Source organism: Diuraphis noxia, unplaced genomic scaffold, assembly GCF_037042655.1.
Source record: "Diuraphis noxia isolate RWA-SAM2 unplaced genomic scaffold, SU_Dnox_SAM2 contig0002, whole genome shotgun sequence".
Classification (NCBI taxonomy): Eukaryota; Metazoa; Arthropoda; class Insecta; order Hemiptera; family Aphididae; genus Diuraphis; species Diuraphis noxia.
The window spans coordinates 20,770,067-20,787,684 of NW_028301712.1; the positions used below are offsets into that span (position 1 = coordinate 20,770,067).

The window sequence follows — 17,618 nt, forward strand, 5'->3', positions numbered from 1 at the left end:
TGTTACTGTGTTTTATTTAAATTTATATATTGATATTATCTTATTTATTTATAAGATTGAGACCATTGATTCAACTACATAATATTATATATTATTTTTTTGGAAAATTAAAAAACTAAACTTTCCCACTCTCAAACCAGAAGATTAAAAAGTCGATGGCCCAGGTACCTATTTAAATGTACTTATCAGCATAGGTGTAAATAAGATGACTGAGGGACTTAGTCCCACTAAACTTTGTATAGTCTCCCAAAATACTAATGTCATCCATACTCCACATTATAGTGTCAATAAAGTGTCAAATATAAACCATAAGTTCCTAGAAGGGGTTCACTAGGGTATTAATGGCAAAGTCTTTGCCATACATGCACAATGCACATGTTGCCAACCTACCACACTAACTTCCACAATTAAAAACCTACTAAGAATAATCAAACGATGGCCTTTGTTGCTATGTTGCAGTGGGTTAATAAATAAATATAAGTTAAGAGATATAGTTTTTCTATTTTAGCACATAAAAAAATAGCAACCATCTTCTTTCTAAACAGATTTTTCAAATTTTTCTCAATGTAAAATATTAAGAATGTTAATAAATTATAAGCATTTTTACTTAGAGATTTATCGGTTGAAGAAGTACACTCAAAAGTCTGTAATTTATTTTACAGTATACTCACTAAATTTACAATTATAATAAACAATATACAGCCCATATTAGACATTTATGGAATTTAAACAAAACTATTGGACATTATTTGCGAATTTCAACTATAGAATGGTAGGTAGGAAGGTAACTTGCCTACCCCCCTGTCTAGTAAAAAAAAACAACCTTTTTAAAGTACAAACCATACTTGTCCTTAATATTCATTATATTTATTAAGTCTTACAAAAATTATTTTTTTTTACTTTAAGAATTTTGGGTTTTGCCATTATGGCCTTCCCACGTGAAAATGGCATGTACTTTGCATTTACCCGAAATAATATATAATAATATAATAACATAATATATGATATTAACATAATGTAACATATTGTGTTTTTTTTTTTTTTTAACGAACTTAATATCTACACAATTTGCATCACAAAATAATAATAGTTGTTATTAGTTATAGTTACTTAAAGAATACGTTTTATAAACACGCCCTTATATTTATGTGATTTTCCATTGATAAGTAGAGACCTATTAGTTTTTCTTACTAAGTAGATAAAATCACAATTTTTGCATGCACATAACTCTTGAAATATAATTATTATTCGATAAGTAACAATCAGACCATGATTATTTTTTTAAATAAAGCTTTGTGTTAATTATAAAATGATCGTATGAAATATTACCAAATTTTGTTTTCCTCCATCTATAATTTCTAACGCTATAAAATTAATATTTCGACTGTTTTCTAAAACTAGTTTTACACCGATAAATTTAAAACTTTATTAAATTTGATTTTTAATCACATAATTCATTACGAGGTGGATTATAGCAAGTGAGCCAATGTCTCTGTTTATTTATGTCACTACTTTAATTAAGTACCTACTAATGAGTTAAGAGAAAGAAGATGTAATAAACAAAATATATATATATATATATATATATATATATATTCAACATAATTCTTTTTAAGTCTACTGAGAATTTAAAAATTAAAATATAAATGGAGGACTCCTATTTTTAATAAATCAATTTAGACCTTCATTAAATTTCACGAATAGATGATTCATTTTGTTTATCTCAATAATATTTTATCAAATTTCCTTTCACAAGTCATTAATATTGACGGACGTAAAATTTCCTTAAGTTATGAAAAATGTGAATCACTTGGTTTCTACGGCGAAACTTTAAGCAAATAGTTTCATAGTCAAAGTGTTGATTATTCTCAGTACAAGTAATCATAGTTTATTTCAAGTGGTTGAATTTATAATTTTGCAATCGTTTTCATTAAACTTCCATTATAAATATCAATTAGCAAAATATTAATTAGGTTTTAATCAAACATACATTTCATATTATTATTATTCTACCACTATAATTTCATTATATTTGTATTCTGTGCAGTGGTTTGATTTTTTGTTATCAACAAGATATGTTTTGTATTGATTAAACTCTACTACTGAGCTAAAATGTTAACTACCTAATTGATAAAAATAAAATAAAAATGAGTAAAAGTCTGAGCAACAATACTCATGTACTCAATAGATATATAAACAAATTGTCAAACTATTTTGAAAAGATTATTCATGAATCACGAATAAATAATTAATATTGCGTAAGTTATTAAGAATAAATTGTACCGTCCAATTCATTCAAAATAGTTGAATAATTTTCAATTTTTAATCCAAATAAATTTATTGTGAAGTATCTATAAACTAATCTACATATATTTTAATCTCGAGTGTTTATTTCGGGACGTTTTGATAATTCACGCTTAGACTTAAATAACTCATAACTTAATATATTTTTATCCGTACATTTTCACTTTCAAAAATGTCATCCAAAAAATAATAATTTAAATATCATGTAAATAATTGGGTATAATTTGACATTTGTTTTTAGTACCTACTCTTTATTTGGTAACTAATAATTAAACTGAAGTTAAAATACTCATAGTATTCGTGGAAATGCATACTTATAATAGTTTATCTCTAGTTGACACTTGGTAGCGCCTACATAAACAATAATAAAATTAGTCATACATCAATAAATAGTAAAATGTGTTTAGTAGAATATTAAAAAAGTTATATTTATAATGTTATATTAATTAATTTAGGTAAATGTACTAAATAAAACGTGTTTTCATAAAATAACACATATTATGGAGAAAATAAAATACGAACAGCAAGGAATTTATTTATAATATTCGCAATCCGAATCGTGGTAAAATTCCTATCAAGGGTGGAAGGTAGACGTTAAATGTTTAATCAAGCTTTAAAAAAATCAATCTATCTAAATGGATTATATAAAAGCATCTAATCGTTACAATTATAATTTAAAGTCTATCTATTCAATAGTAGTATACAAATTATTATATACCACCTAATAATTATCAGAAACGAGTTGCCTATCTATAATTTACGATTTTTGATTAGGCATTAAGTATGCCTACGTCACATACCTACTCAAATAATTATTGATATCGTAATTAGTACACATTTTAGTGCAGTTGATATATTAACAAAGCTAGGGAAACAATACTGTTCAGTTCAGAAGTTTGTCTCTTGTGGATAACGTGTTGAGTATCATCGACCAATAAATGTCAGTATAAAGCAGTACAGCTATTATGTTTATTGATAACATTTCATAGACAACAATAAATATGATTAGTTAAGCATTCAAAACAACAGTAACGTAATTTTTATAAAATTATAACTAAAGTCTAAAGGTAAGATAATTATTAATTCTTTAATTCAATATATATATATATATATATTAATTACCTATTTTTTAATAAAGTAGTTGGTAAAATAACGCATTAAGTTTTAAATATTTCACTACCTATTTTATATATTGTAGTGAATTATAAATATTTTTAACAAAAGGTATAAGAAATAACCTTTTTAAGTATTTATATTTTTCTAAAACTATTTAAAAGTTATGAATAGTTAAATTACCTAAATAATCTTAATATGAATGGTTTAAAAGGGAAATTGTATGCTAAAATATGTTTGTATATTCTATTAATAAAATGTTAACTTTTGAATTATTGCATGGAAACCCCTTTTCTACTAAACTGACGCAACAAAAACCATTGAATAAAGTAATATACCTTTCGTTTTATAATTTTTATGATTAATGGAAACATATTTGAAATCGATTTAATACATATTATATATATACACTGATATGCATTTCTAATTCAATAAAAAAAATTCATTCTTAACCTAACTCAATTATATTCACACTACACATTTTCTTTAAAAAATGTAGTACTATCCATTTATCTCCGATTAATTGGTGCACTGAATCAAAATACAATGACAAACTTTTTCAAAAAAATATATTTTTATGAGTTTGTAATTTGTAATAGTTGTAAAATAATGTAACTCTACAGATTTATGGTAATAAATTATTTGAAATTTGTTATAGTTGTTGGTCTTAAATGGAGTGATGAATAGTGTTACAATTATAAAATGAGTCTCTAATATTTGTGTGTCTATCATCAAGAGTTACAGTAGTAAAAATGTTTCAATGGTGATTTTTAGTAGGAAATTAAATCTAGTAGGTGAGAGAGAAGATTGAAGTTTATTTCATGAAATCTTAGTGAATATCTAAAAAAAAAACACAAATACTGGAATACTTACGATAATTGTTTAGTAAACAAAAAAAAAAATCTTGAATACTTGGAATTAATTGTATTCATGGTATAATTTTAAAATATTTTGACTATTTTTGAGTTATTTAAACATTAAAAGTACTCCAAACTATCAACGTTGAAAACTCTCGATTAATGAACCTTAATTGAATACGAAATTCGTGATAAATTTTTCTTAATGGAATTTAAAAAAAACTTACCTTCGTTTAAAATTCATATTATGATAAAATTGGATGTTATTCATACCTAACATAACAATGTGTTCTTTTGTTGCCTGATTGTAATTTAAAAAATACATATAAAGTATTTAGTAAAAACTTGAAATAATTCAATATTACTTAAATTATTGTTTAGTTAGTACCTACATGCATTAAAAAATGTTCAGGTATATTAAATTTGTACGCATAAATAAAATTAGTCTTAAATTGTCCATTATTTTTATCATACTGTTATTAACTTTTTAAACACAAAATAATGTCATAAAGTTAAAAATATAGCCCAAGGGATTTAAAAATGTATGATATCTAGATGACTAGATATGTATGAAAAGTCATAGAATTTGATTAATTCGTTTAATAATTAATATAATAGGTGTACCTAATAAATACATTTAAAAAATGTCCATGTGGATGCAACATAAAGTGTAAAATGGACATGTGTATTATCATGTTATCATGTTATAATATTGAATTTCATAGTAATAATAAATCAATAAATCTATAATAATAGCTACGTAAGTATTACAGCTTTATAGTAATATTGCATGCTAAAAAGGTTTACTACTGTTTTATATGGTATCACGGCCAACCATCCAGTAGTACACATAACTTGAAACCATTACAGGTGTCAAGGAATCAAAATTCTGAAAGGAGTACCTAAAGAATTTGATACTAAATATTTCTTGAAACTAATAAGTTATATCTTAGATATACAAATATTGATATTTCCACTACGTATTAAATAACTCAATCTTATTTATTGAACCATAGCCGCATGTAGGTATATTTTGCAAAATTAATGACCGTGAGTCTATTACGAATTACTATAAACATTCAGGGTTTAAATGCAAACGTTCGCTAATAATATTGTAAGTGTTCATTTATAGAGACAAATTCATTATGTGATTACCATCACGGGGTATATAGGGTATATGTTTGCTGCCCTATAGGCTGGAGGCAGATACTTATTTAGAGAGCATATACAATTAACTGTGCCAAAATAACACTTTTTAGAAAGAAAAACTAACAAAATAATTACTATAATATAAGTACCATCAAAGTTTGTGGTTCAATCATGTAAAAAAATATTGAAATAATATTATTTTCAATAAACACGTCTTTATAAAAATATTATTTCATTTTTAAAAAAATGTAAAAAAAATGTTGTAAAGCCTATTATTTTTTTGGTAATTTATTTAGGGGCATTTTATTTTAGGGGAGATCATTTCACACCTTATACGCATACCCTACCATAAAAGTCTGAGCACACCTATACTACTTACATAGGTATCTAATAAATATTTCTTACCAGAATTTTATTTCAACAGAACATAATATACTAATAATCTGTAACTCACAGAGGGATCTATTTACTGAGAATCTAACATTAATGAATATATACAACCAAAAGCATAATATAGTTCGAAATTGATCGAAACCGTCAACGTAGAAATATTTCAATGCATAGAAACAATAATATTACTGTATATTACTGTAACTATACGTATAAGTAGTTACTATAGTGCTCAGATCTGTTTTATTTACTAACCGATTATGTATTATAACCACGAATCAAAACTGATAGATCAATATACAGAGTGCCCACCATAATAGGACTAATACATACGTATTATACATAATATTTACCATTCTTCTCCTGCCTAAATTTTAAATATTCCATATTTTTAATTCGCATTCTCAATGAAAATGATAAAGGATTCAATTTTTGAAATGTTTTTAAAATATTCGGTATTATAATTATTGATTGAACAAACATGATGGTAAAATACTCTGTATAATAAGTATTAACACACAATGTGTTTATATTGTACTTTATGTCTAAAACCAATATTTAATAAATATCAGAGACACTAAATAAAAATAAAAATAAATGATAACAATACAACACATTTTATAAAATTCATTATCTTTTAATTTTCCATCAGTTAAAAAAGGCTAATGTGCTTCATTAAAAATAAGCACTTTTTAAATAAAATAAAATGGACTGATAAATTAATTTAAAATGCTTTTAAAGATTTAATGTAGATAGGTTACCTAACCTTTTATAAAATTGATTCTTACGTACCGATTCGATTATTAAGAATTATTACCAATACTATGAAAAATAAGATAGGTACTAATGACTGCGTTATCTTTATGAACAAAAATTTGATATAATAACCAATCACATCATAACTTCATACTTTCATGATGGCGTGTTCCTGAGGTTCTTGTCTTCTCCCTACCAAGGCATCATAACAAAATATATTTTCGTTCAATACAATTTTATTATATTGAATATTATAGTAAATAATTGATCTTTTCCCATAAAATTTTTCAACGATAAAAATAACATTTTCTTGCCATACGATTTTTCGATATTTCAATCTTAATGTGAATTATTAGAACATTATAGTCTATAGACCATACATACACCATATGCATCATAATACCTAGGTACCTGTATAATTTATTGAAATTTAAACATTCTTACATCTCGCTTTATAATATAAAAAATATCGATAAATCGTTGGAAACCAGTTATTTTCTTATCTATCTATTGAAAATAGGTAAATATACTCTAAGTCTCTGACATTAAAACTAATAATAAGATCATATAGTATTATAGTATTTTAAATTTATTAGAATATGTGAATATAAGACGAAGACAGCAAAAACGAGCATCACGTCCTCTTACAATTATATATATTTCCTAACATTAAGGACATACAAAGTGTGTTTAACTTTCACAAAGTGGTGTTTCCAATTTTATTGGAGAAATACGATTATAATATTATTTATTGTGTTATTCGTGAGATCACAAAACTCCAACTCTGATTATTTATCACTTATAATAACAGACAAAAAATTAACTATACCTTATTGATAATTAAAGCAGAGAATACCACTCAAACTACTATTATTGATTCTAGAATAATAACTCAAAGGAATATTATCAATACATTCTGTTTCTGTTTCAAATGTTATTGTTACCAACACTTGGGGAATCGGGAAGTTTTAAACTGCAATTTAAAACACAGCTCAACTAGGTTGGAATTATTTGAAACCGCGTTAGCATTTTATTTTGAAAATAACACGCTACATTTAAACAATATGTTTAGTGATATTAGTTATATAGGTGGGTACTAGGTGTATAATCTTTAACACAATACTTAACCATTATTGTTTCAGGAAATAAATATTTTAAAATATAGAAATTGGTAGAGGCGACTCATAAAATCATGAATGAAACACATGGTCATGTTTTCCAAAACTTATTCAAAGAGTTAAAATCAGGTTAGTTAATTTTTACTAAAAAGGTATGTTAATAAATGTACAACAGATATTATTACTAATTATAAAATAAATTAAAAATATATTTGCAATTTTTTTTCTATAACACATTTTATTATTTAAAACATTATATTTTGTAAGTACCTATAATATCATAATATTTTTATTTAGATAAAACAATTGACTCATGGTTATTTGTTAATTCACCATGGCCAGTATGCAGTATTTTGGCACTGTACTTAACATTTGTATTTAAGCTGGGCCCAAAATTAATGAAAAACCGAGAACCAATTAACATTAAGTACATGGTCCTATTCTATAACTTAATGCAGACTATATTTAATAGTTACATTTTAGCTTACGTGAGTTTATAAAAGTTATAAATTATAATACATATTTTTTTATTATTATTACAATAAGAAATAATTTAATTTGAACTAATGATATGATGAATCAACCACGTGTATCTGTGCAGATATATACATATACTTATAACAATATTCTTAAGAACTCCTAAAAACATTATACACATATGTGTTTGTTCAATTTTTGTGTTGAGAAGAATTAATTTTACTCTGTTAATTTTAATACTTGAGTTAATCGATATATTAATAAATTTTAAAGCAAGAATATTGTCTGGAGAGTCTCATAATTTTTTTATGATATTTTAATTTTGAAATAATGAGTGAGAATTTAAAAAACTGTAAGTTCCTTGTACATTTTAAAATAGTATTTTATTTACCTTTATTCTTGATTTTATGAACGACAAATTCGTAATGTAATGTGTTAGTAATAGATAACACAAATAAAAATTAAAAAATGGGTGTTTTTAATAAAAAATTTGAAACAAAAATATTAATAGCTAAATCCTTAATATTATTATTACATTGGATATATTTAATAGTGTTATTATAACACTTCAATTAATGTGTTTATAAAATTATTATACATTTATATTTAAAAAATAATTATTCTAAAATAATAATATATTGATTATTAAATTATTTTCGTGATGAAATTTTTATTTTAGCAATTAATTAGACCAGAAGTTTTTAATTATTTGTGGAACCATGCATGTCATCCTGATAATACCAAAAGTAACATTGCACATGAGGTAAAAATATTTTTTATCAAGTATAATTAACATAATAATATATTTACTAACTTAAAGTTTACGTTTACTATAATTAGTTCCTAGTTAGCATTACAAATCGTTTTTAACCATTTCAGTATTAATATTGAATTTTATAAAAGTAACTAACAAGGTCAGGAAGTGTGTCAATAACATAAAGATACTTAGATTAAGTAGGTGCTTGCAAATATTTTCTAGCTAGATAAAAACCTAGTCAATAAGTAATTTATTTAAATCTTTCAAATTTCAATTACAGCATTTTCATTAATAATACATTTATGAATTTATTAAAATAAAATAGAAAATTCTAATTTCTTGACAAGGTCCAAAACTTTTAAAGATAAACATTTGTATAACCTAAAAAGATATTAGACCCGAATTTTGTCTGAATTATTCTCTCACTATTAGGATAAATTTACATATTATATTATACATTTACTTAAGTATATTAGTAGAAATAACGAATTGGACGATGGTGGAAATTTAGCGATTCTAGCTAGTGATTCCGGGAGCTTAACACTCGGTTATCACGGTTATTGCGGTAATTGGTTAAAATATGTTTGATGTTCATATCTTAAAATCATAGAATGTGTATAATACAGAGGCCTTTTGTTTTGTCACTAAGACGTACTCATGTGACCAATTTATTAAGTAAATTCATAAATATTTTATAAAACAATACTATTCAATATAATAATAAAACTAATAAAATTAATGTAAAAAAAAAATTAAATTTTTCGATTTGGTTATACTAGGTATTATACTACTGTAATACTATAATCCCAAGTTTTAAATGTCAGTAAATATTACACGCAGTTTTCATAACAATCCAACTAAATTATTAAAATGGAAGAAAATTGTACTTTATAAAACTACATCTATATGAAACAAACATTTTCCAAAATTAATTATTTGAACTAGCGAATAGAAGTATCAATGGAAAATTCTTTATCTACATTCTTAGATCAAGTCCTTAAAGTACTTATAAATCGTTTAGAGAATACTTGGATAATTTCCTAAAATTTAGATAACATATGTGAATGAAGCAATTATAGATAAAAAAAACTTGACACAGAAGTATTCTACGAAAATGTTATTGTCAATACACTTCAATAAAATACACAGAAATCGAATTTGAAAAATAAATTTACAATGTACATAAATAAAATGTACAAGAAAAACTTGATAGACACTTGGAGATTGTCATCAATAATCCAACTCAATGTTTGTAACGTAAAAATTACTTTAGCCTGCATTTGATATTGATGATGACATCGTTGTAATGGAATTACTTAGATAGAATTTAATAAATCACATACATTTTTTGTAAATTTTAAAATAAATAAATATTTTAACTGTTTTAATACTTTTAAGTAATAGTTTAAATACTAAATGTTCAAACCAATTATATTTTTATTTATAACTATATAAAGATTGACAAGTGGATACCACTCAGTTGTAGGTACAGTAATTGTCGAATGTCGAGCATGTAATTTTAATTAAAATTAATGTATTATATTTGAGTTCATTGCATACGAAAAATGATTCTGAATATAAGCCATTGTGCCATCCTAGCATACTTGTATAAATAATCAAATACAAAAATAATAATAATAATAATTGAAAATATTTCATGACTATAAATATCGTAACTTTCCAATAAACTTTTCTTTGATATAAGCGTAAAAAATGTTTGGGAATTTTCTACTAACATTTTTAATGTATGTTATAAAAAACAAACTTGTGTGCAGTACCTACATATCAAATATTAATTGACTGGAGTTCATTAATTTACTGCAGAATATCAGCTTATATAATATCATCAATGTTTAGTTGAAAAATCACAAATCATTTTAAATACAATACATTCATCGTTACGCTCAGAATCTTAAATAATGTTCTGATCAGTCCAAAATTAGCAAATAAAAATAAACATAATACCTGTAATTGATTAATGTATATAATAAAAAATAACTAATTGAATGCATTAATTAACAATGTACTTGTACAATACAAAAAGTTATTAAATTTATTTTAATATAATAAATTAGTAATTGGTCAAACATTATGATTTTTATTTTTACTGTAATTAGGTGAGAAATTGATTTTTATAGGGTTGAATATAGGTTATATTATAATATTATAACATTAGTACTGAATAAACTACCAATGTAATATTTTAGGAATTTATACTAACTATTATTATAGAATCTCGAAAATCTCATAAAAATTAAACAAATTTAATATCAAATTACTGATGGAAAAATAAGTTACAACACCAAATTTAACTTTCGTGAGGCTGGGGAATCATTGATAATACAAAAAAATTGAAGAAGTCCAATACAAACGTCTATTAACATAACAGCAATATTAATTATTATCAAAAAAAATAGCATAATAAAGTATGGCATAAAAAAAATACAATTCAAATGTTTGTCTTATTTTTTGATTCATTCACTATTACACACTTGACATTTTTTTTTTTTTAATAAGCTTATAAAATAATATTGTTGATCATATTCATATTAAGCGAATTTATATTTCATTTTAGGTAATACATAATGTATAATACACATAGTGACATACGTACAATATACGTACATTATATCATCATTTATCATGATTTTGATACAACTATACTCTATTGTGTAGTTATTTTTTATAAGTTATTATGACTATATTATAGCTTATAGTTTTGTATAATATACAGCAGATCTAATCGTTTATGGTCCATCTCCCCATCTCTTGTTAAGTCTAGTCTTCACGATGATACTAAAACATGGCAATACAATCGCAATAGCTAATACGAGCAATCGTATAATAAAGATTGCATGATAGGGTGTCACTGGATTTGGGTGGCTTCAAACTCACTTAAAATTATTTTTAATAGATTTACTACTTATTCTGATTGAAATGCAGAGCGATATCTTTGTATGCTCTATAATAATGCATTCCAAGTACGTGATTCAATACATTTCAGATACTATTATTTTGCATTTATTAATGTATCTTAAACAAATAATTGATACATTTTCAAGTAAGAAAACAAGAAGTATTAAATATTTAGAATATTAAGTTAATGTATTCCTAATTTTTTGTCATATATATTTTAATTTTGCATATAATATAATATTATGTTTTATATGTTTATCTTATACGTTTATAAGATACTTAGATACCTATAAGGTATTATAGTTGAGAATAGGCCAGATGAGATACGTATCAAAAAGCATATTATACTCAACAAAATGTGTAACATTAATACATATCTACCAAAGTCATGCATAAAAACATTAATTACCTAGTGTTATTTTAGTGATCACACACTCCCATAAAACTAAGTCAATATCACCTTTGTACCAATGATCATTGTCCATATCAGCTTTAGTTTGAATTGTATAATATTAAAATTACCATTTATTTGTATTTATATGTACTTGCTTTAAAAAAATTTATGATACCTCTGATTTATTTGTTCTAGATACATGTTGCATCATGGTATTTTGCATTTTCAAAAATATTAGACTTATTAGACACGGTAAGTAAAAGTTATTTTGATAAAATTTTAGATGAACATTCAACACATACAATCTATTTAAATTACCAATTATACTTAACTGGCATGAATATTATGATAAAAATTAATTTACGAACAGTGATACATAATTATTTCACTTTGTTTATTTGTGTTAAATTCATAATATTATAATGCAGTGATGTTTTTTTCAAAAATATTAAACTAAAATCGAATATAGTAACATACGGATTATACGGTAGTTAGTGTTTTAAATTTGATCAGATCATTTGAAAAAATTGAGACTTTTGGTGATTATTGCTAGATATTTCCAGATTTGTGTTTGGCAGCCGTCACGATCAACAAATCTCTGATGCGCAATCTAATAAAATATGTCCTTAACTAGCGAACGAAATCACAACTAAATTCTAATGGTATCATTATTATGTTAGTCAGTCTGTTTGCTATTTTTAGGTTGAAAAATAAATGACGGGTTTCTTTTAGTCGGATAGTCCTTTAATATTTGATATAGCTATCTAGGTTAATTTACGGAAGATTTGTCAATGAGACAAATTACTTATTAGGACTTTTTAATGGAAAACCCTCGGTTTTTAAGGAGTTCAGTATAGGTGCATTCCATTTCTTTAACACTGCTTGTCGTGTGAATGATGTTTAATGTGTGTCTAAAAGAAAGCTGGCTTAGCAAATTTCACTAATCTATGGTTGACAAATTAATTTTTTACTAAAAAGCGTAACAAAATAATTTGTATCCATCGCATCGACAAAACTAACAATACGATAATAAAATTGAAAATATATAAATGTTTTATGAAGTTAACTTGAGATCAATTGACCCGATTTAAACAAATTTAATTCCGTATTAACACAGTTTAAAAATTCTTAAATTTTTACAATTTAAAATCACATTCAACTATATTTTCCTTACTAGATAAGACTATAATAGTCATAATTTAAAAAAGTTAAATTATAATTCTTAAGTAAACTTCAAAAATAATTCAAATATGTTTTCAGATTGCTTACCGCAAAACTAGTTTTATTGGTAGGTACGATGGACGAAAGATAGCTAATGTTTTAACGTAAAAAACTACAGTCCATATTGAATTTCATTTTTAGTTTTTACTTGTCAAATATTAAAACAAAACAAGCCATAGGCAATACACGTATACATGATTCAGTGTAAAGATGCATTGAAATAAAAAAAATTTCAATGATAAATGTATATTTATAGTTACTCAATATCATTTTGTTTTCTATTGATATTTTTTTTTTAGGTGTTTTTTGTATTGAAAAAAAAACAATCGCACATTTCATTTTTACATGTTTACCATCATGTTAACATGGTAATCACGTGTTTTGCCCACCTCAGATTCATCAAAAGTAAGAATTGTGTATAATATTATATTATTACTCGTATTATTTGTTTATTAGTACATAATGAACACATAAAAAACAAAGTAAAATGTATGTCGTCTTGGTGTTCAAGGGTTTTCACGAGAAATCACTAGGTAATATAATGTTTTAAGGTGACGTAAATTGAAGCATACAATGCGGCGTTAATGAATCTTTATTGATGCTGTAAATTATAAATATAAATGCATTTTAAAAGCATATACGAGTAGTAAGCCAGTAGGTAACAAAACTATTCTACCTACTTCTTATAGAATAATGTGTCTTTTTTTTAATCTAGATTTTTAGGAGCAAAAATAATAATGGAAAACCTATGAAACTATTAAAATATCCTATAATTTTAAAATAAATTTTCTAAGATGCAAACAATGTACATATAATTGATACTTAAATCATTTTATTGAAAATATAATATAATAATTGGATTTTACTGATTTAATTCATATATCATACATCCTAAATACAAAATTTTTTTTTTTTATAAGAAATTTACAATCTGTTCTTATCAAGAATAATAAGCAAATTTGCACAGAGTAATTTACATGAATATTTTGAGGTCACCCATTAGTGACAATACCAATTTCGACATTTTATTTTTTTGGTTGGTTAAGTTAAGCTATTTTAAATTTATGATAGAAGGTCTTGCATCATCTTCTCTTAAGCTGTCTTGAGGGATTACCTGGAATGGACAAGGTAAATAGTTTTTTTAAGAGGATTAGAATTGAGTACTTCTCAATTTGGTGTGAAATCTTTTGCAGTAGCATTTTGCTTCATCAAGCACTGTAGCTATTTTTAGATCATTATGGAGTGTAAGATTGGAAACAAAGGGAGGGGCATTTAATATTTTTGTTAGGGAAATGTTTTGAAAAGTTTGAGTTTTTTGTATGTTTGATTTTTTTGCACTACCCCACAGCTAGAGCCCGTAGGTCCAGATGGGTTTTAAAAGAGTTTTATATATTATTAATTTGATGTTTAATTTAGTGTGTCTATTTCTGTGCAGCAGTGAGCTTAGTGTGCGTAGTTCGTAAGCGATTGTTTAATTGTAACCATTTTGATTTAATGTGTTGGGCTCACGATCTAATAGAAGTTCTAGGTATTTTACTGTTTATGAAGATGAAATTTGGATTCTATAAATATTAACATTTAGACATGGAGACTTTTAGATTGAATGTAGTTTGAAAAGATTTATCTTAATTGACTTTGAATCTCCAGTTAGTATACCATTTTTCCATAAGATGTAGGTGATTTTGTAAATTTCTAGAAGCTAATAGAAGGTCTGCATTGATGAAAATTATTGCTTTGTCATCTTTATATTCTGCGATTACCGTGTAAGATGTCGTAGATTGATCTTATGCGTAAATGTTGTATAGCATCGGGGAAAGTATATCACCTTGAGGAATACCTGCTTTTATAGGGGCTTTTTATGAGACAAAGGAGCCACAATACATACTTGGAAGTTGCGGTCAGTTAAGTATGATTTAATGAGAAGGTAGTAGGAAGGGTGTACATTTTTTGAGTTTAAAATCGTAGACCATTATGCCATACCTTGTCGAACGCTTGTGAAATATCAAGGAAGATACAAATGCAATATAATTTTTTCTCCAGGGAGTAGGAAATTTCATCAACTTGACGAAAACCAAATTGGTGGTCAGAAAGTATCTTATTTTCACTGATACTAGGTAAAATTCGTTTGAGAATTAATTTCTCAACAATTTTTGAAAAAAAGGATAGTAAATTTATAGGTCTGTAAGACATAACCAGATTTGATGGTTTGTTGAACTGAATTCAAAAGTAGGAACCAATAAATTATAAGTACCTACCAAAAACCTAAAGGTTTCTGTTGGTTTGACTTATAAGTGAGTTAATTAGGACACCCATATACGATATACCGCAATACATTGATTTAATTAAATAATTAAATAGGTATACATAAATTAATACTTAATACTAAAGTAATATTACATATTTACATCTACATGTTTCACATTACCATAATAGCTGATATCCATTGTTCTTAATGTCTATTTTAAAAAGTGTAAGAAAAATATTTTAAACATATTCAAGTACCATTCATTTATTTAATAACGATTGTACTATACCTACCTATATGTAATTAATAGGTGAAAATGCTGCAATTGGAACCATCATTAATTCATTTGTTCACGTAGTCATGTACAGTTACTATTTCTTAACAGCACTTGGGCCAAGCATCCAAAAGCATTTATGGTGGAAAAAATACCTAACCCGTATACAAATAGTAAGACGTGTATTAATTCATTGCTCCTAAAATCCTTAACAATAAATGTGTGTGTCTAACGAATAATGTGTAATTTCCAGATACAATTTATAATTGGAATGCTGTATTGTGCAGGTCTTTTTGTGTTTAATTGCACTTTTTCTAGAATATTCATTGCATACATATTTGCTGACGTATTTTTATTTCTTTATTTGTTTGTTAAATTCTATAAAAAAACCTACAAACAAAAAAACAAGACCCAGTGAACCAGACACGATTAAGACATTTAAATGTGTGTGCATGTGTGTGTATGTGTGTATACTGTATATATATAATATATACAATGTATACCGTTCATTAATCATAAATAAGTAATTAACGGTACATGTAATTCAACATTGATTTAAGTAATTAAAATTATGATTTTTTTCAAAATGTAAATTTATGTATGACATTTATATCTTCTACGCAATCTACGCTACAATATTATAATAAAATTTAAAACTAAATAATGTTCATTGTTAATATAAATATAAAACATATAAATTGTGATTTCAAGTAAAACATTTATTATGTGTTTGGTTCAATTGTAGTTAAGCATACTCTTTTTTGAGTACCTACTATGTTTAAATGTCCTTATTTACCGTATTTGTATTTAACGACATTACAGTGTATATGTATCATATTTTAAACTATTTTTAATTGTTATTTTACTCTGTTTATTATTAAATATTTGTAAGTAAGCCATATGTGATATATAAATTAAAACAACCATAAATTCATTTAAAAAAAAAAAAAAAAAAAACAATTCTTTTTGTATAATATATTATTTTTATTCTTTTATACACTATACAATATTTATTATATCCATAATAACTTCCTTTATTAAAATGTAAAACGTCACCAAAGCCAATTAATAATGTTTTGTAATAATTACCACATATATCAATGATAATTATTTGACATAAGTCAAATAAGTCAATTAAATTATTATTTTATGAACTCTAATGTATAAATTTATAATAGGTACTAATATATGATAAGTACTAAGTATGGCTATTTATATCATTTGCGTATTATCTGTTTAACCATCCAAAAATATCATACATCATTTGCACATTGTCAGATTACTTACACCAAATTATTGTACATCAAATGCGCATCAATTAGGGTATAAAAAAATTATATTATATAGATCGTAAATAATTTAAGCTTTGTAAACTTAAAAATAATAAAGATAGATAAACTCAAAAAAATTTTAAGATCAAGTTTTGACAAAATTCGTCAAAAACTCGAAAGTGTAATTCTGCAAAATTACATTTATACTAAAAAAAAAAAAAAAAAAACAAACATAAGTTGAGTAAAAAAATAAATTGTATACAAATTGATTAATTGATTAAGCACTAAAAATTTATAAATCAATACTTGATATATCGTAATGATCCATAATTTTTACAAAATGAAACCTGTTTGTCTAACCGGTGGTATAATTAAG

The 17,618-nt window shown here is 24.8% G+C and overlaps 1 protein-coding gene across 2 annotated transcripts; it reads left to right on the forward strand.

Moving 5' to 3' along the window:
* The first annotated feature begins 3,153 nt into the window (after positions 1-3,153).
* LOC107162281 (very long chain fatty acid elongase 4-like) lies at positions 3,154-16,693 on the forward strand. 2 transcript variants are annotated; one of them, XM_089220889.1, is made up of 9 exons: positions 3,154-3,371; positions 7,453-7,658; positions 7,712-7,816; positions 7,985-8,175; positions 8,844-8,927; positions 12,427-12,483; positions 13,752-13,857; positions 16,008-16,144; positions 16,225-16,693. In XM_089220889.1, exons 3-9 carry the CDS (start codon positions 7,762-7,764, stop codon positions 16,387-16,389), a joined length of 795 nt encoding a protein of 264 aa, XP_089077015.1. In that variant the 5' UTR covers positions 3,154-3,371; positions 7,453-7,658; positions 7,712-7,761; the 3' UTR covers positions 16,390-16,693. The 2 variants fall into 2 exon arrangements, with proteins under 2 accessions (XP_089077015.1, XP_015364598.1); XM_015509112.2 differs by lacking the exon at positions 7,453-7,658.
* Positions 16,694-17,618: the final 925 nt, after the last annotated feature.